The sequence below is a fragment of the Marmota monax genome, unplaced genomic scaffold, assembly GCF_021218885.2.
Source record: "Marmota monax isolate L192 unplaced genomic scaffold, Marmota_monax_Labrador192_F-V1.1 WCK01_AAM20220418_F8-fsc00092, whole genome shotgun sequence".
In the NCBI taxonomy this organism is placed as follows: domain Eukaryota; kingdom Metazoa; phylum Chordata; class Mammalia; order Rodentia; family Sciuridae; genus Marmota; species Marmota monax.
In genome coordinates this window covers 1285822-1306340 of record NW_026692583.1, presented here as the reverse complement: position 1 = coordinate 1306340, position 20519 = coordinate 1285822, and the positions used below count along the sequence as shown (strand labels likewise).

The 20519-nt window shown below is 45.6% G+C and overlaps 1 protein-coding gene across 3 annotated transcripts in view; it reads right to left on the bottom strand.

Moving 5' to 3' along the window:
• Positions 1-20519, bottom strand: part of Rilpl2 (Rab interacting lysosomal protein like 2) — a 35305-nt gene that overhangs the window by 6368 nt on the left and 8418 nt on the right. Inside the window, exons 3-5 of one of the 3 annotated variants that reach the window (XM_058579797.1) lie at positions 13636-13749; positions 11153-11263; positions 4151-4625 (exon numbers count right to left, since the gene is read on the bottom strand). In XM_058579797.1, the coding sequence (XP_058435780.1) occupies positions 4595-4625; positions 11153-11263; positions 13636-13749 (256 nt within the window). In that variant the 3' untranslated portion in view covers positions 4151-4594. Of the gene's footprint in view, positions 1-4150; positions 4626-11152; positions 11264-13635; positions 13750-20519 lie in introns of those variants that run through there. The other 2 variants (XM_046446038.2, XM_046446036.2) reach the window with 2 other exon arrangements.

Sequence of the window (20519 nt, the reverse complement as noted above, 5' to 3'; positions counted from 1 at the left end):
GGGCGGCTGCTTTTCCGGGCACCTTGAAGCATCAGGGTGGGTAGTCACCCTAGAGGCAGGCAGGGACAGCGCTGCTCCCTGCACCTGCCAGGGCAGGGCTTCCTGAAACTGGGTTAATTCTTTATAGAAATGTGAACACTGAGTTTATTTTAAAAAAATAATAGTAAAAATTTTAAAAAAAAGTCAAAAAAGGAAAAAAAACCACAGAGAACAACTTACATGTATATAGGTCTTGAAGTGAGTGAAGTGGTTGCGATTTCTTTTGTTTTGGGGTTTTTTTGTTTTTGTAGAAGAGATTTGAGATGGTACTCTATTCTAATCAAAAATAAAGTTTTGTAGCGGGACCAGAAATTATTTCCCCGATCCCCTCACCCACCTGCCCAGTTCTGCTGGGTTGAAAGTTCCAGATCTGCTGTGAGGCCTTCTGTTGTCAGACCACCTGGTGTCCTTCCTGTGAAGCGCAGCCATAACCTGAATTGTGAGCCTAGAGCTCAGGATCCCGCCCAGCCGTCTCCACCAGCCTCAAAGAAAGGCATCTGGTGCACATGGAGCGGGCAGGGCCCTTAGCCAGGGAGCAAGGACAAGGCTCAGTTCTCAGCTTGAATGTGATACCAGGAGGAGTAGCTGGCTTCCTCTTCCCTCCCCAGGGGTCTGATTCTCACTCACTGTCCACCTTCTGTCCATGGGGCTGGGGCTCCTGTCCACCCTGGTCCCAGGTAAATGTGAATGGAGACAGGTGTGAGAACCTGTCCTCATCCTTACCCCATCCTGGGCCTCATGACGGTGCTACCTAAGAAAGTCTTCCCCCCACCCCCACTAGCCTGGTCAGTGGTCAGCAAATTGGAGGAGGATCCGGCAGGAGTCTTTTAAATGTGAGATAAAATGTCTTGGTTGTACCTGTTTGTGGTTTAGCTTTGTATTTAAGCAAACAAACAAAAAAAAGGAAATAAACTTGAAAATTATTTGTCATCATAAAAATGAAACAAAAATTAAAATATTTATTGCCAGGCAAGGCCAACTATGTGTCTTTCTCTTTTTATAAGGTAGAAGTAGAAATACGTAGGGTTTGAGAACCAGCTTTGGGGAATGACCTAGGAATCCAGACAGTCTTGCTGATACAATTTTGAGCAATCCAAACTCTTCAGTTTCCTCACTTGAGTAAGGGGTCAGGAGTCATAGGGCACTTGTGAAGATGAGAAATTTTAGGCCCTAGGACAAGGTCTGGCATGTAGTAAGCACCATAAATTTTAGATGCTATAATTGGTTAGACCCAATTCTCAGGTGGCTCAGTACCATCCACCCAGGTCTGTCGTGCTGGAGACCCTCCTACCAGGCTCTCAATCCCCACTATGCATCCCACTGCCCTCCTTCCGTTCATTCCCTCAATCCCAGTACTTGAGCACTTGGGTAGATTGTGACTGAGGATTTGAGAGGTGTATCATCAGCTTAAGTGTTGTCAGCCCTACGACCTTGGACACAGATACTTCCCCTCTTAAACCCGTCCATCAGGCTCACCTGCCTTATAGGGGTGCCCTGAGGACTAAGTCACAGGTGTTACTATTTATATTGGAGGGGACTGTGGCCTGGTGGTGGGGTAGGAACTGGAGCTCCTAAGTAAGTAAAGTTTCCTCCTGCATGGCATGGAGAGATGGACTGACATGGGCAAACGTGAGGATTTGGTGAGTTAATATGTAAAAAGCACTTGGACTAGTGCTTTGCACATGGATAATTCTCAGTATCACTGTTAGCTATTAACAGGATTCAAAATTGGTGTTTTGGGCTGGGGACATACCTCAGTTGGTAGAGTGCTTGCCTTGCATGCACAAGGCCCTGGGTTCAATCCCCAGCACCATACACACACAAAAAGTATTTTACAAGTGCTCAGGACTGATGGCTAATTAGTGCCTCCAAGTTCTGATCTTTAGTCACTATATTGATTGTATTTTATTTTTTTGCAGTACTGGAGATTTAACCTAGGACCTTCTGCATGCTAGGCAAGTGCTCCTCCACTGAGCAACAGCCCCAGCCCCTTTTTAATTTTTATTTTATTATTTTATTTCTTGGTACTGGGATTGAACTCAGGGGCACTCAACCATTGAGCCACATCCCCAAACCATTTTTGTATTTTATTTAAAGACAAGGTCTCAGGGAGTTGCTTAGGGCTTCACTAAATTGCTGAGGCTGGCTTTGAACTCATGATTCTCTTGCCTCAAGCCTCCTGAGTCACTGGGATTACAGATGTGCGCCACAGTGCCTGGTCTAAAATTTCATTTTGAGGCAGGGTCTTGCTCAGGTAGGTCCAGGTGGGCCTCAACCTTGTGATACTCCTGCCTTAGCCTCCTGAGTTGTTGGGATCACGAGTGAACACCATTGAGCTTGGCTGATCTTCATTTTTAAAAGATAATTATTGCTGCAACCATTTCTGGTGCCTTCTGAGTCAGGGCTCAAATACCAGCTTCTAAGCCTGCCCCTCCCTGGGACCATGCTGGTTGGAAGCCAGTGTCGTGGGAGCTTTAGAGCCCAGGGATGTGGCAGCTCTCATCTGTGGTTACTCAGAACCCGCCTCTGGGAGAAAAGCTCCCAGGACCCATCTTCCAAGATGCCCATGCCCCAGCCAATGACCAGGGGCTGTGCTCCAAGCATTTCTTGTGACTTCCATGAGTCTCTCCCAGGGAGCCAGAGTCCCCAGGGTCATCTCAACATGACATTGCTTTTGGAGGGGGCTCTTGCCATCTGTCCCCATGAGGGAGAAAGCAGGAGAGCATTTAGACAAGGGGACCCCATATCTCAAGATGCAGGTGTTACAGAAATGGCTGATCAACAGCAACACACCCACCTCATGGGCTTATGAGGACACAACATGGGTGAGATATCTAAGAGGGAACTGAGCAAGGCATGTGGGAAACTTTGGTCACCAAGAACCAGGGCACAGGATTAGGTCTGCCTTTGTACCCCAGGCAGCCACTTCCCTGTGTGACCTTGTGAAAGGTACGCATGAACATGAGCTGCCTCAAGTCCTTCCTGCCCCCTGCCCACCTCCCCACCACCTGTATTGGTGATTGATCCCAGGGGCACATGATTGCTGAGCCACAGCCCAGCCTTTTATTGCTTTTATTTTTAAAATATTTTATTAGTTGTTGATGAACCTTTATTTATGAGGTGCTGAGAGTTGAACCCAGTGCCTCACACATCTAGGCAAGCAATCTACCACTGAGCTACAACCCCACCCTCCAGGCTTTTATTTATTTATTTATGGTGGTGCTGGGGATTGAACCCAGGGCCTCACGCATGCAAGGCAGTCACTCTACCAACTGAGCTATATCCCTGGCCCACCTTTTTTTTTGTTTTTTGAAACAGGGTCTTGCAAAGATGCCCAGGCTGGGCCTCAGCCTCCTGAGTCACTGGGATTACAAGTGTGATTCACCACACACAGTTTCCTGAATTGTTATGAAGAACAAATCAGGTAATCCATGGTAAGTTAGTGTCACCTACCAAGAAGACAGACCCCTGGGACATGTTCAGCAGGCTCATTCATTTATTTGTAAAGTATGGCCACCTGCACTCTCTGTGGTGCATTTCATAGATTCCTAAATGTCCATTTGTTTTTCACATTTTAACATCTTAAGAAATCAAGATGAGCCTTAAAATTAATAGCCTCTTAAAATTATAATTGCAGCCAGGTATGGTGGCACTCACCTGAAATCCCAGCAACGTGGGAAGTTGAAGCAGGAGGATGCCTGGGCAATTTAGTGAGACCCTTCTCAAAAAGGGATGGGGGCTGAGGATGTTGCTTATTGGTAGAGGGCTGCTGGGTTCAATCCCCAGTACCCCCCTCAAAAAAAAAATGTGTGTATATATATATACACACACACACACACACACACGCCATATACACCACCTTAATTCTACCTTAATTCACTGTAAAATAGCTATAGAAAATATAAACGTCTCCCAGCAGATCAGGAGACTGAGGCAGGAGGATCACAATTTTGAGGCTAGCTTCAGCAACTTAGCGAGGCCCTGAGCAATTTAGTAAGACCCCATCTCAAAATAAAAAATATACAGGCTGGGGACTGTGGCTCAGTGGCTAAGCACCCCTGGGTTCAATCCCCAATACTGAAGGGAAGAAAAAAGAAGAAAAAGAAAGAAGTACAAAAGTCATTTAACTTTAATACAAAATCATGTAAAGGAAGTCACAGGAGCTAAATCGAATATTCGCCAAGTACCAGTGAAGAGGGCACTGGGAAGTCAGTACCACGTACTCCTCCTTTCTCCCCCACCTTGCCACCTTCAAAGGCCTGGGGCATTGGTGGGACCGGAGGTGTCCACACACTGGAGGCCTCTCCGGGCCCTAGAGGCAGGAGGTCGCTCTATCTCACACTCCTTCTGCTTTCTGGATTTCTTGGGGCCCCGTCGCCCGCCCTGGCCAGAAGTTCCAGGGTGTCCAGTTCTGTGGCCGTGAGAAGGTGAGCCTGTGACAACCTCCGCTCCTTCCTCGGAAGCAAAAGAGCAAAAACAGTTTGGACGCGGAGGGAGATGGTCTGGAGGGCATCTTGCTGTGGTCAAGTCTGAGGTCAGAGGTCACGGCTTTGATCTAGGTCTGCTTCCCAGACCGGAAGGAGAACCTGGGTGGAGAGAGGGGCAGAGTGAGCAGAGAGCAAGCCACTCTTGTGGGCCATGACTCAAACATTTACTCAGGCTTCTTATGGGTCAAACTCTATTCGGAGTGTTCTGTCCATCAGCCCGAGTCACACTCTCAGCAATTCTGCTGTCACACAATTAATATCTGTTTCATAGAAAGCAAACTGAGGTCCCATGAGGCTAAGGAACAGGCCCCATTTCACACAGTGGGCTGTGCAACCAGGAGTTGGGTCCAGATTCACATTGTCACTGTGCCACCCTGACAGATGGCGTATGGAACTTTTTTTTTTTTTTTTTTGGTACTGGGGATTGAACCCAGGAGCAGTTAACACCTGAGCCACATCCTTAGTTCTTTTTAATATTTTATTTACTTTCTTTTTTTTTTTGGGGGGGGGGGGTACTGGGGATTGAACTCAGGGGCACTTCCCTCTGAGCTACATCCCCAGCCCTATTTTGTATTTTATTTAGAGACAGGGTCTCACTGAGTTGCTTAGTGCCTCGCTAAATTGTTGAGGCTGGCTTTGAACTTGTGATCCTTCTGCCTCAGCCTCTCAAGCCACTGGGATTATAGGCATGCACCATTTTTTTTTTAAGTTTTGTAATAAAGGTAAAGATAACTTTTCTTTTTTTAAGAGAGAGAGAAATTTTTTTTAAAATATTTATTATTTAGTTTTCGGCGGACACAACATCTTTATTTGTATGTGGTGCTGAGGATCGAACCCAGCGCCTCGAGAATGCCAGGTGAGGGCGCTACCGCTTGAGCCACATCCCCAACCCAAAAATATCACTTTTCAATGTTAACCTACAATTATAAAACAGACCTGTGCAATGAATAACACATGGAGTCCCAGGTAGAACAGACAAAACCTATAAAGGTCTCCCCAGAGCCAGGAACACCAAACTTAGGTGACCTCTCCCTCACAAAGAGCTTAGAACAATGTTGGGCTGGTCACAAAGTACAACCTGGAGAGAGAGGCCAGGACATGCGGGGCCAACATTCGGTGCTGGGCCTAGTCGTGTCCTAAGGGCCAGCCCCTGATCCGCCCAGCAGCCTGTCCCCCCATGTGGATGCTGGTGTCACAGCTGTGCCAGGCCCATCCTCCCCTGAACCAGTAACATGCTCCCCACCCTGTCACTCCTCCTGTCTCAGGAAACGACACCCCCACCTCCAAGTCATTCATGCCAGAGGCCTGGCAGGCGTCCTTGGCCAGCCATCTGCCGCAGGTTAGTCATTGCATCCCGAACACATTCCTGGTATTGCCACTTCTCCTCTGCCACTGAAGCCAGATTTAAAGTTAGGTAGTCAGTGTAGTTAGGTAAATCGGGTCTAATATTGAGTGAAATCTAAAATGGAGACCATGCTGAGAATGACTCAGGGAAACACAGGACAACTCATGGAATGTTAATGAAGTCCCAAAAAGGCCCTAGGCCAAAGTCCACCTCAAAGAAATGTTAATGAACAGCCCCCAGCAAAAAGGTGCTGACTCAGAAGTCCTTCCTGACCAGATTACTTCTTTGGCCCACCTGTGTCCCACCCCTCGGGCCTTCCAACCTACATTCCATCACCAAAACTATAAAAAGGGGAAACAACCTCACTTCCACGGATTCTACCTCTTGGGTCCTCTTCTTCCTCCAGGAGAAGTCTTTTCTGCTGTCCTTTAATAAACTTCTAATTTCTACTCTGACCTTGCCTCGGCGTGCTTCTTTGGTGTTATTCTTCAACATTGGGGAAGCAAGAACTCGTCACCAGTCAACAGTGGTAACACCACCCCCATCCAGGCCACCACAGCGTGCATGCAACCTCCCAGGGATGCCAGACACCTACGTGTGAAAGCAGCAGCCAAGAGGACCTGTCCTCCACCGTGCGCAGCTGACCAAGCCATTCCTCAGCTTAGCCCCCCCCCCCCCCCCCCCCGGGGCTCCCATGTCCTCGGGATCAAGTCAGAAGTCCTCCTCCTGGGCCTGACCCCTTCTCCAGAGCGTCACTCCTTGATTCATTCATTCTTTCCACGGCTCAATAAGCTCATCCGACCACGACTTATGGCCTTGTGCTTGTGCAAAGGACAGATGTTTCATTTCTGTCACATCAGGCTAGAAGTTCAATAAGCGACCAGAGAACTCCCCCAGAAGTGGATGCCTTCTGGATACCCTGAGAGCCTGAGCCGAACACCACAGACCCCTGCCTGGAGCGGGCCGCTCCTCACTGCCTTGCCTGGAAGAGGCCCCCAACCTCACCAGGGAAGCCAGAGGATGTGTTTACTGCACACGTGCTGACCTCACTCCCAGCTGTTCCCAGCAGGACCCCTGGCTCTCCACCTCCATTGTCTTCACTGTGCAGCCTCCCTGTCCTTCTGTCCCCTAAGCTATCTGCAACCTTGAGGCCCTTTATTCCCACTGTCCCATCTGCCTTCAATTTTTATTGACTTTTGGGGCTTGGCTTGAATGTCACCTCCTCACAGATGCCTCTCAGGACTCCCCAGGTCACTTGCTTGGCACTATGGCACTGTGTCTGATGGTCTTCATAGCACTGTAGCTCTCCGAAATTCCCTGCAGTTTATTTCTGTGCCAGTTCTCTCTCCTCCTGTCCCCACCAGGGTGCCAGCTCCACTGGGGCAGAGACTCCATCTCTGTGTCTCTAGCATCCAGAACAACGGTAACCTTGACTTTTGTCTTTCTTTTTCTTGCAGTGCCGGGTTGAGCCCAGGCCCTAGAGCATGCTCAACATGCTTCCACCACCGAGCTCCACCCGCCATCTTCCATGTCATTTCTTCTCTTTCTTTCTCTCTTCTTCCCCCCCACAAACAGGGTCTCTGTGTTGCCAGGCTCCAGTCATCCTCCCACCTCAGCCTCCAAGGACCAGGGACTATAGGAGCACAACACATGCCCAGCTTAAATATGCACTGAACAAATGAACGAGCCGGCTGAAGTGGCCACGCATGTAACCCCAGAAGCTCTGGAGGCTGAGGCAGGAGGATTGCGAGTTCAAAGCCAGCCTCAGCAATTTAGCAAGGTCCTAAGTAACTCAGTGAGACCCCATCTCTAAATAAAACACACAGAAGGACAGGGGATGTGTCTCAGGGGTCAAGTGCCCCTGGGTTCATCCCAGTACCAAAAATAAATGAATAAATTTGGTTTCAGGTGGTCTTTTGGAGAAAGCAGCCTCGAGAGGCCATTCCAGACCGCTTGGTGCTGCTCATCCACTTAAGAACGTGCCCCCAGCTAGGTCCATCCCCTCCCTCGCTGCCCTGGGCTCCCCTCCTCCAGCTTCTGCTGGGCTCAGTGACCTGGAGAAGTTGGAAGGAAAGGCAGGGGAGAAGAGAGGCACGGGATCTGTTTTCAGTTTCCCACCAGGCCCCATCATCGCAGTTCCTCTGCTTGATTTCCTCTCATCCTCCAGCTGTTCGGCCTCTGCCCTCAGACTGAGCAGTCACACAGTCCCCCTGGGCAACAGTCCTGCAGTGCTTCTCCACGCCCCAAGGTTCCCTTGCGCTTACCTCACATCTGCAAAATGTCCCTTCGCTGAATCTCTTTACCTCCCCACCTGTGTGTGTGTGTGTGTGTGTGTGTACGTATGCTGGGGACATAACTCAGGACACTGTACCACTGAGCCCTTTTTAAAAATTTCCTTTTGAGACAGGGTGTCACTAAGTTGCCCAGGCTGGCCTCAAACTTGGCAATCTTCTGGCCTCAGCCTCTAGAGTCACTGGGATTACAGGTGGGGCCACCACTTGTTCAGTGATGCCTATTTGAGTGTGACATCTGATTCTTGGCAGGCCCCTGACCAGCGTAGCTCATAGCCCAACAGCTTCACTCATGGAGGCATCTCCCTGGAAAATCTGAATTTCATAGGAATGGGGGTGGTTTTGCTGGCAACCTGGGGGCCCCTCACTGTGCGAAGGATTAGGCTGGGGTGAGAAGCAACTGGTGGAACCTCACACTGCTGTCTGGAAGGATCTTAGAAACGGTGCTTACTCATCAACAGATGAATGAATAAACAAAATACGTCCATCCATACAATGAAATATGATTCAGCCTGAGGAAGGAGTGAGGTTCTGACACATGCTATACCACGGATGGACCTGAGGACACTAGGCTAACTGAAATCAACTGGACGCAAGGTACAAATGTAGGGTTTCACCTACAGGAAGATGTGTGAAGACAGAAAGTAGGATAGAAATTACCAAAAGTTGGTAGAAAGGAAAACAGGGAGTTATTGTTTAATGCACAGGGTTGCACCTGGGGATGATGAAAAGGTCGTGGAGGTAATAATGGTAATTAATAGATGTGCTAATGCGGTAAACTCCTGGAGTGGTGCACTTAATGGTCAGAATGGTATATCTTATGTTATGAATATTTTACCTATTATTAAAAAAAAAAAGAAAGAAAGAAGAAAATCATCTGGACTCAGTTCTCAAGAGCTGAAGATTCTCAGCATGCACCTGCCAGGGCTGAGCTGTTCAATACGGCCGCCCCAGCAACATGTGGCCCCCGAGCCCTCAGAATGCAGCGAGTCTTAACTGAAATGTGCTGTACATTAAATAAACAGCAGATAACACACAGAATGGAAAATATCTTATTAATGATGTCTTATAGGAATCACCTGTTGAAATGATAGAATTTTTGGATGTGTTAACAAACTCTATTATTAAAATTAAGAACATGGGCTGGGGCTGGGGCTGGGGCTGGGGCTCAGTGGTAGAGCGCTTGCCTAGCATGTATGAGGCACTGGGTTCAATTCTCAGCACCACATATAAATAAATGAATAAAATAAAGGTCCATCAACATCTAAAAAAAAAATTTTAAAAAGAACATACATATGGGTGGTCAGTGAAAATAATTTAAAAAAATGTTTAGTGGGGGAAAAAAAAGAAAGTCAGGCATGATGGTACATGCCTGTAATCCCAGAGACTCAGGAGGCTGAGTCAGGAGGATGGCAAATTTGAGTCTAGCCTCAGCAATTTAGTGAGATCCCAAGAGCTAGGAGCCAGCATAGTAGTGTACACCTGTAATTCCAACGGCTCAGGAGGCTGAGGCAGGAGGATCTTGACTTCAAAGCCAGCCCTAGCAATTAAGTGAGGCCCTAAGCAACGTGACAAGACCCTACCTCTAAAAAAATATAAAAATAGGACTGGGGATGTGGTCAGTGGGGTTAAGCATCCCTGGGTTCAATCCCCAGTACAAAAAATATAAAAATTAAAATAAGGGGTTGGGGTTGGGGCTCACCCTCAGCAGTATAGCGCTTGCCTAGCATATGCAAGGCCCTGGGTTCGATCCTCAGTACCACATAAAAACAAATAAATAAAATAAAGGTATTGTGTCCAACTACAACTAAAAGAAAAATTTAAATAAAAGCTGAACAGACACTTCTCAGAAGATATATAATCAACAAGTATATGAAAAAAATGTAATCTCTAGTAATTAGAGAAATGCAAATCAAAACTTAAGATTTCATCTCACATCAGTCATAATGGCAGTTATAAAAAATATAGACAAATGGGGCTGGGGTTGTGGCTTAAGGTAGAGCACTCGCCTACCATGCATGAGGCACTGGGTTCGATCCTCAGCACCACATAAAAATAAAATAAAGATATTGTGTACACCTATAACTAAAAAATAAATATTTTTTAAAAAATACAGACAACAATAAATGTTGGGAAAAAGCACACTGATACATTGCTGGTGGGATTACAAATTGGTGCAACCAATCTGGGAAGCAGGATGGAGATTCCTTAGAAAACTTGGAATGGAACCACCATTTGACCCAGTTATCCCATTCTTTGGTTTATGCCCAAAGGACTTAACATCATCATATTGTAGGAACGCAGCCACATCAATGTTTATAGCAGCTCAATTCACAATTGAGTGTGACAAAACTGTGGAAACAACTTAGATGCCCTTCAATAAATGAGTGGATAAAGAAACTGTGGCATAAATACATGATGGAATATTACTCAGCCTTAAAGAAGAATGAAAGTATGGGATTTGCCAGTAAATGGATAGAGTTGGAGAATACCATGCTGCATGAAATAAGCCAATCCCAAAAAACCAAAGGCTGAATGTTCTCTCTGATAAGTGGATACTGATCTATAATGAGGGTGGGGAGGTATGGGATAAATGGAGGAAACTTGATTGGACAAAGGGGAGGAAGGAATGGGGTGGGGGCAGGAAAGATGGTGAAATGAGATGGACATCATGACCCTAAGTACATGTATGACTACATATATTGTGCAATGCAACATCATGTACAACCAGAGAAATGAAAAGTTGTGCAGCAATTGTGTTCAATGAATCAAAATGAATTCTGCTGTCATATATACCTAATTAAAGTTAATTAATTAATTAATTTTTAAAAAGATTTAAAATAAATATTATTATTTAAAAAAAAAATACTGGGAAACAGAATAAAGCATTGAAACAAAATTTAAGCTACTACTGAAAACACATCCGCACAGAACAATAAACATGGGTTAGAAATGCAGTCAAGTAAAATGATACATATTAAATTCCATACAGTGGGGGCTGGGGATGTGGCTCAAGCGGTAGAGCGCTCGCCTGGCATTCGTTCGGCCCGGGTTCGATCCTCAGCACCATGTACAAAAAAAGATGTTGTGTCCGCCGAGAACTAAAAAATAAATATTAAGAGAACTAAAAAATAAATATTAAAATCATTTTCTCTCTCTCTCTCTCTCTCAAAAATAAATAAATAAATAAATTCCATACAGTGGCTGGTGGGGGAGGGCGGCTGGGAAGTAGAGGGGAGTGGGGGATGGGAATGAAAAGGGAATAAATAAGAAAGTGTTTTGTGCTAACAATGAAGACCTGTGCAGGAACTGCAGATCATTAACTCAACCCTGTTCCTGAGGTTAAAAAAAAAAAAAAAAAAGAAAGAAAGAAGGAAAAGAAAAGCCTAGCTCAGTGGCACCTGCCTGTCCTCCCAGCTCCTGGGGAGGCTGAAGTAGGAAGACTGCAGCCCAGGAATTCAGGGCCAGCCTGGGCCATGTCAACAAGACCCCATCTCAAGAAACAAAATACAAGCTAGGTGCAGTGGCTCCCGCTTGTAATCCCAGTTACCCAGGAGGCTGAGGCAGGAGGATTGCAAATTTAAGGGCAGTTGGGGCAATTTAGGGAGGCCCTGTCTCAATACAAAAAATCAAAAGGGCTGAGAATGTAGGTGAGTAGTAGTACAGTGTGACCCTGGGTTCAATTCCCAGCAGCCCCCCAGCCCACCAAAAAAAAAAAAAAGAGAGAAAGAAAAGAAAAAAGAAACAAAAGAATCCTAAATTGGTCCTGGAAAGTAACCCAGAATCTCTGACCCCTCAAAAATATTTCCCGCCAGGCACGGTGGCACATGCCTGTAATCCCAGCCACTTAGGAGGCTAAGATAGGAGGATCTTGAGTTCAGAGCCAGCCTCAGCAACTTAGCAAGGCCCTAAGCAACTCAGTGAGACCCTGTCTCTAAATAAAAACAAAAAGGGCTGGGATGTGGCTCAGTAGTCAAGCACCCCTGAGATCAATCTCTAGTGCCCCCCACACACACACACACACATGGAATCAGAACCTCTGACAGCGTGTTATCCCTTGGCCAGACAGAGCTGAGGGACAAATGGCTCCTGCCCTGCCCCACATGCCCATTCTTCCTCTGCACCAAGTACTGGGCCCACAGACATTGAGTGTGAGACCCTGGTCTAGGTTACTTCTCGGTCTCCATCTAGGGGACAGACCTCCCAGAGCAGCCAGAACAACAGCTGTCTGCCTCCGTGTGGGGTGAGGACAAGAGTCTCACTGTCCCAACACCTGGCACCGAGAAGCACATGTCCGCTGACTTGATTCCTGAGAATCTGAATTTCACATGAGAAGGGCCGAATGGGGCTCCACCGTGGTGCACAGACACGAGGGAGAACTGGCCCAGATCTCAACTCACTGTCGCCCACCTGTTTGGACTTGGGTAAATTACTTTACCTCTTTATATCTATTTATCCATCTATAAGATGGGAATGATTAATAGTGCCTACCTAATAGGGTTGTTGTGATGATTCCATGAATTAATACACAATTGTCTCTTTTTATCTGCTGGGGATATGTTCCAGGACCCCCGGTGACACCCCAGACTGCAGATGGTACGAAACCCTATAGATACTATATTTTTCTAAATACACATAACTGTGATAAACTTTCGACTTTGCACTTAAAGGAAGCACTTTGCAGATTCTCGGTGGCACATCCTAATTGCCAGCATCATGGATCTCAAGCTCTGCAGCCATTACTGAGTAAAATAGGGGTCACCTGAACAAAGACCTTGTGACACTATGATTCAGAAATCGTCAATCTGATGCCCAAGACAGCTACCACGTGACTAACAGGCATAGTGTACACACAGCATGGATACTCTGGAAAAGCGAATGACGCACTTCCAAGATCAGGAAGTAGGAGGTGCTGCATGTCATCAAATGGCTCAGAACAACACTCAAAGTAAAACTCAAGAGCTGGGACTGTGGCTCAGTGGTAGAGCACTTGCCTAGCATGTTTGAAGTAGTGGGTTCGATTCTCAGCTCAGTAGTGGAGCACTTATCTAGCATGCTCAAGGCCCTGGACTTAACCCCCAGCACTGTAGAAATAAATAAATCTCATGAATTGTTTATTTCTGGAATTTTCCATTTAATATTTTTTAGACTGTGATAGACAACGGTTAATTGAAACCATGGAAAGTGAAGCTGCAAATAATTTTATAATTATATTAATAATATTATGGTTGAAAGTACAAGAGACAGAGAGATTCTGATTCACATACCAAGTCTCCTCTCCACTTTCCCAGTACTGATGGGTGTATGTTCAGTGCTCAGACTTAGGATGTCCTCACACTGAGTTTTCCTGTCAGATACAGCACTACCACCAGTAGGAGGAACTCCCAGCCCTGGCAGCTGACCAATCTTCCCTTGCCCCCAAGACTTTCCTGAGCCACCATTTAGTCATAACAGGGATAGCAAGTTGACTTACAGCTTCTTCATGATTGTCTTCTCCTCCTTGTCACTGTTGGCATTGCAGGCTCTGGTAACCACAGTATCGTTTCTTCTTCTTCCCCCTGGGCCTTCTCTTGGTGCAATCAGGCCACTGAGGAAAGGGGGACAAATAAATAGATTGTTTTTTATTTTTTATCTCTGCAGCTTGAAAGTGAAAGGTCTTAATAATTATTCCTATATTAGTAATATTAGGGTTGAAAGTAATTGAATCAGAGATATTTTGATTGAAATACTGAGAATCTTCTCTCCACCTTTCCAGTGTTGATGACTCTTATTTCTTTCTCTTATCTAATGGCATTGGCTAGTATTTCAAGCTTCTGTACTTTCTAGGAACGTGACCATGTATAAATTATCTAACTTATGCCATGTTTTCCCAACCTATAAAATGAAGATAACAGTACCTACCTCATAGGATTGGGGGATTAAATGAGAAAGTATATGCTGTCTGGTATGCGTTCATTAATTAATACAACAAATATTTATAAACTCATCTACTGTGCCAGGACATTATAAATACAACTGTACTTCTATATTCCCAGGTTCTACATGAGTGGATTTAACTAATCATGGATCAAAAATATATCTTTTAAAAAATTGCATCTGTCAGGTATAGTGGCACATGGTTGTAATTCTAACTACTAGGGAGGCCCAGATGGGAAAATCATAAGTTCAAGACCAGCCTTAGCAACATACAGAGAGTCCAACTCATAAAGGGGGAGAAGGGACTGGGGATGCAGTTCAGTAGTAGAGCACTTCCCTACCTAGTACAAGGTCAAAAGTTCAATCCCCGGGGCTAGGGATGTGGCTTAGGGTTGGGGTAGGGGTAGGGGTAGGGGTAGGGGTAGCGGGATCGCCTGGCATGCATAAGGCCCAGGTTAGATCCTCAGCACCACATACAAACAGAGATGTTGTGTCCACCAAAAAACTAAAAAATAAATATTAAAAATTCTCTCTCTTAAAAAAAAAAAAAAAAGTTCAATCCCCAGTACTGAAAAAAGTAATCAACTCTAAGGAATGTAGCTCAGTGGTAGGCTGCAGGCTTATTAAGTGTGAGGTACTGGGTTCAATTTCTGGCAAAATATAAAATAATAATGAACTCATACAGATTTTTTCTTGTCATTATTCCCTAAATAATACAGTATAAAAACTATTTACCTAGCACATTGCATTAGGTATTGTCAGTCATGTAGAGTTGACTTAAAGTGCACAGGAGGATGTGAGGAGGGCATAAGCAAATAGTGAACCATTTAAGGGACTAGAGTATCTGAAGATTTTGGTATACACAGGGGTCATGGAACCAAGCCCCTACATACAGCAAGGAGAATGGTATGATCTAGACAAAACAGACAAAGTATCAGCTCTCATGCCATTTGTATTTCACTGGGGAAGGAAGAAGAAAACAGTCAATAAATGAAGAAATACGTAAACTAAAAATATAGAATAGGGCCTAGGGTATGTAGCTCAATGGTACTGCACTTGCCTAGCTTTGAGACCCTTGGTCAATCCCCAGTACCACACACACACACACACACACACACACACAACAGTTGAGACAGGAAGATTGTAAGTTCAAGGCCAGCCTCAGCAACTTAGTGGGGTCCTATGCAACTTTGCAAGACTGTCTCAAAATAAAAATTTTAAAAAGGGCTGGGATATAGCTAAGTGGTTAAGCACCCCTGGGTTCAATCCCTGGTACATCCCACCAAAAAGAAAAAATGTATGTGTGTGTGTATATACACACACACACACACAGTAAGTAAGATGGTGATAAAAGCTAAACAGCTACTGATTAATCAGTAAGACACTGAGGCCAGGAGAAGTCTGGCTCAAAGACAGGCGGAGCATTTCCCTGGACATCTGGCACACAAGGGGGAGGAAGTCCATTCTCTCTCACTCGTCCAACTGGGATTTTTGCCAGAAGCCACGTTTCCTGAAATTCACAGAAGTCCCTCTGAACAAGCCAAGAGGAGAAGGAAGGAGCAGCCCTTGGCTGCAATTTTAATTCCTGGACCTATTCCAGGACCCCCCTTAATTATATGACCCAAGAAAGTTCCCTTTTGTCTTGATGCTAGTTTAAACTGGGTTTTGTGAGTTGTGACCTAAAGAAGGTTGTTCATGATGACACATGTCAGCTTGTGAACTGCACAACGCATGGCATCCATGTGGCATTCTGAGGGGTGCCTGATGCTAGACCACACCTTGTCCCTGAAAAATTCCTACCTGGAAGTCCTAGTCCTTCTTGGTGGTAATTGCCAATGAAGCCTCTGGGAGATAATTAGGTGTAAATGAGGTCCCAAGGGTGGGGCCCACATGATGGATTAATGTCTTTATTTTGGGTGGGGGTTACCGAACCCAGGGGTGCTTTATACTGAGCTACATCCCCAGAGCTTTAAATGTTTTATTCTGAGAAGGGCTTTGCTAAATTGCTGAGGCTAGCCTCAAACTTGCCATTCTCCTGCCTCAGTCTCCTATGTAGCTGGGATTACAGGGGTGTGTATCCTGCCTGGCTGGATTAGTGTCTTTGTGCTCTGTCTCCCTGGCCATGTGAGGACTCCTGTGAAGGCAGCTGTCTACCAGTTCAGTCCTTACCAGAAATTGACCATGCTGGCACCATGACCCTGCACTTCTACCCTCTAGGACTGCGAGAAAAGAAATTTCTGTGGTGAAAGCCCAGCAGTTGGTGATATTTTGTTATCGCAGCTGGAGGTGACTGACACATCTCTTTCAGTGTGAGTCACAGGGCAGGAGTCATCCTCCCTACTTCTTTATGAAAGGGTTTTGAATAGGTGAGTTCTTATTGTTTAATGTTATTGTTTTTATTTTATTTATTTTAATGTTAGGATTATTTCATAGTAGGCATCATCTAAAAACTCCCTTTTGGGCTAGGGGTGCAGTTCATTGATAGAGCATGTGCTTAACATGCACAAGGCTCTGGGTTCAATCCCTAGTGCCAAAAGCAAACAAATAAAAATAAATAAAATGCCCTTTTTCAGATGGATGGGGTTGCACATGCCTGCAACTCCAACTACTTGGGGAAGCTGAGGCAAGAGGATCCCAAGTTTGAGGCCATTCAGGGCAACTTAGTGAGAACCTGTCACAAAATTAAAAGGTCTGGGGATGTATGTAGCTCAGGAAGGGGTAGAGTGCCTATAGAATCTATTCCCAGTACTTAAAGAAAAAAAAAATCCCTTTTTCTTTTCATCTATCGTGACATGAATAAAATGCAGTTACATCAAATAATGATTTACAGACTCTCTGGCCCTACCTCTGCTGATTAGCATGGTGGTTCTCTGCTAATCTAGTCTGGTGATGTCACTTGGCTGTGTCCAAGGGCTGGGCACAGTGGGTATCGTTGGGCAACCTGGTCCTTTCCCTGTGACTACCCCGGGCATCCTCAGACCACATGGTGGTCTGAAGACAGCACTCCAAGCAGGCAAAAACAGAAGCCCCAACATAAGGTGCCAGACAGCATCCTTTTTGCCCTATTCCACTGGTCACAGCAAGTCACAGGGCCAGCCCAGATTCAAGGAGAGGGAATACAGACTCCACTTCTGTGTGTGTGTCGTATAGGGGATTGAACCCAGTGTCCCCAGCATACTCTACCACTGAGCTCCATCCCCAGCCCTTTTTAAAATTTTATTTTAAGACATGGTCTAACTAAGTTGCCGAGGTTGGCCTCAAACCTTCAATCTTCCTGCCTCAGCCTCCTGCTCCTGCATTGTTGGGATCAGAGGTGTGCACCTCCACACCTGAACAGACTCCACTTCTTCCTGAGTTTCATCGCTAAAGGCATGCAGGATGGGAAATACCAATGTGGCCATCTTTGGAAACAATCTACCAGATTTCGCTTTAATCACAAATTATTGTCATTACACTGTAAGTTTGGACATGCAAATTGATGCAGTTGCTAAGAGAACATCTCAGTTGGCATTATGTTTTCTCTGGAAATTATATCACTAGTGACTAAGCAGAATCCTGTTTCTGTGTGTGACTGCACGTTTCTTGTTCTCTGGGAATTTAAACCTGAAAATAAAGGATGTCACTTTGTTCACTAACAAGCTGCTCCTAGCCCTGTCAGCTTGGCAGCTTCTCTTTTTAACCACCTGTGTCTGAACTGTTTAATTAAGTGAGACGAAGGCAGCTCTTTCCACTGGATATGGTGGCACACAGCTGTAATTCCAGTAACTCTCAAGGCTGAGGCAGGAGGACTGAAAGTTGGAGGTCAGCCTCAGCAATTTAGCCAGACCCTGACTCAAAATAAAAGTAAAAGCAGGTGCCATGGTGCACACCTGTAATCACAGCAGCTCAGGGGGCTGAGGCAGAAGGATCATGAGTTCAAAGCCAGCCTCAGCAACTTAGCAAGGCTGTCAGCAACTCAGCGAAACTCTGTCTTAAAATTAAAAAATGAAAGGGGCTAAGTGGTTAACTGCCCCTGAGTTCAATCCCCGGTTCCAAAAAAAAAAGAAATGAAAAGAAAAAAAAAAAAAGACAGCCCTTTCCATTAACAAGGTCCAGCCTCGGCAGAAGAACACAATAAATTCCTGTTGGCAGAACTCATTTCTTTTGGCTTTTGCTTCTTAGAATTCAACTTTACTGCTGCTCTTTTGCTCTTTTTACTGTGGGGTGGGTCCTTGTGCACGTGAGGCAAGCGCTCTACCCCTGAGCCATACCCCAGCCCTTTGGCTGCTGTTTTTTCTCTTTATTTTGGTACTGGGAATTGAATCCAGGAGATTTTACCACTGAGCTACATCCCCAGCCCTTTTTAATTTTTATTTAGAGGGCTGGGGATGTGGCTCAAGCGGTAGCGCACTTGCCTGGCATGCGTGCTGCCCGGGTTCGATCCTCAGTACCACATACAAACAAAGATGTTGTGTCCGCCGAGAACTAAAAAATAAATATTAAAAAATTCTCTCTAACCCACTTGAATCAAATTGTGAAATATGATATATCAAGAACTATGTAATGTTTTGAACAGCCAACAATAAAAAATTTAAAAAAAAAAAAAGATGCCCAAAAAAAAAAAAATTCTCTCTCTCTCTCCCACTCTCTCTTTAAAAAAAAAAAAAAATTTTATTTAGAGACAGGGTCTCACCGTGTTGCTTAGGGCCTCGCTAAGTTGCTGAGGTTGGCTTTGAACTTCCGATCTTCCTGTTTCAACTTCCTGAGCCGCGGAGATTCCAGGCATGTGCCACCACACAAGGCTAATTTTAAATTTTGAGACAGGGTCTCAAAAGTTTCTGAGGCTGGCCTTGAACTTGTGATCCTCCTGCCCTAGACTCTTGAATTACAAGGATTACAGGTGTGTACCACCATGCCTACCTTCCTGTTTATTTATTTATTTATGGGGGTGTGTGCTGGGTATTGAACTTGGGGCACTTGACCACTGAGCCAGCCACATCCCCAACTCTATTTTGTATTTTATTTAGAAACAGGTCTCCCTGAGTTACTTAGGACCTCACTAAATTGCTGCAACTGACTTTGAACTCATGCTTCTCAGCCTTCCTCAGCCTCCTGAGCTGCTGGGATTATAGGTGTGTGCCACCAAGCCCCACTTCCTGTTTTTTAAAAGATGATTAAAAACATCTTTAAAATGGGGTGTGGGTTAGTGGTAAAGCCCGTAGTTTGTGCAAAGTGCTGCACTCTCTCCCCAGCACACACAGAAACACAGAAATAATAATATCACAAGGGCTATGTGTGGGTGTCGTACTGGGGACGGGACCCTGGGGGCTCTGCAGCTGAGCTTCACCCCCAGCCCTTTTTATTTTATTTCAAGTTGGTCTCACTAAGTTGCCAGGCTGGCCTTACCCCTGTGATCCTCCTGCTTCAGCCTCCATGGTAGGTAGGATTACAGACATGCACCAGCACACCCAGCTTTTTATTTTTGTTTTTGATCGGGGCACGTCCTTAATTCCAAGTGTTCTGGGTCCAAAGGAGGCATGCACAGGTTGTGGTGTCAGAGCATTGGAGGCCACCTCCTACTCTGACTACCCCTGGCTGCAGGACTTGAGGCAGATACCAAAGACTCTGAACCTGCGCTCGCCAGGGCAGCACCACTGAAGTGCAGACCTCTGTGGCAACGGCCTCCTCCCACTGTCCTGGGGCCGCTCTCCACAGTACTGCTCTAATGTTCTTCTAAACTTCAATTCAAACTTGAAGAAAAGGTATAAGAGTGTGGACAAGGACTTACCACAGGCCCTTCACCCAGATTTCCAACAGTCCCTCGTCCTTCTGAACCATCCAGAGTTAAACTGGAGACATCTTATCCCTTTACTCCTCAATACCAGGGTGTATTTCCAAAGAATATGGAAATTCTCTTATATAACCAAGTGACTCAGTTGTCAAAATCATCACATTGATCTTTCAAACTAGTAAATCAGAACTTGTCATTTCTTTGATCGAAACTTTCTCATTATATTAACAAAATTCAACTCCTCCCTTCGGCTGATGAGCTCCAAGGCCTCCTTCCTACCATCCTCCTTGTGCATTCTGGGCTTTGCCATGTGGGCCCCATTAAATTGCCAAGCTGGTTCCTACCTCAGGGACTTTGTACTTCCTGCTCCTATTTGCCCTGCCTGATATTTACATGGCTGACTCTGGTCACTCACCTGAGAGTGGCCTCTCTGACTATCTAACTGAAGAAAGAGCCCCCCACTCCCATTTTACTGCCTGTGATAACTTGCTTCACATTCTTTTGTGTGTGTGTGCGTGTGTGCACGTTACCAGGGATCATTCTGGGACCAAACAGCATGACAGACAAGTGCTCCATCCCTGAGCCCCAGCCCCAATCCTGGGCTTCCTGACTGATGACCTGTCCCCTCAACTAGATTAGCAAGGACTTTCACTTTCTCCTTCCCCAGAACA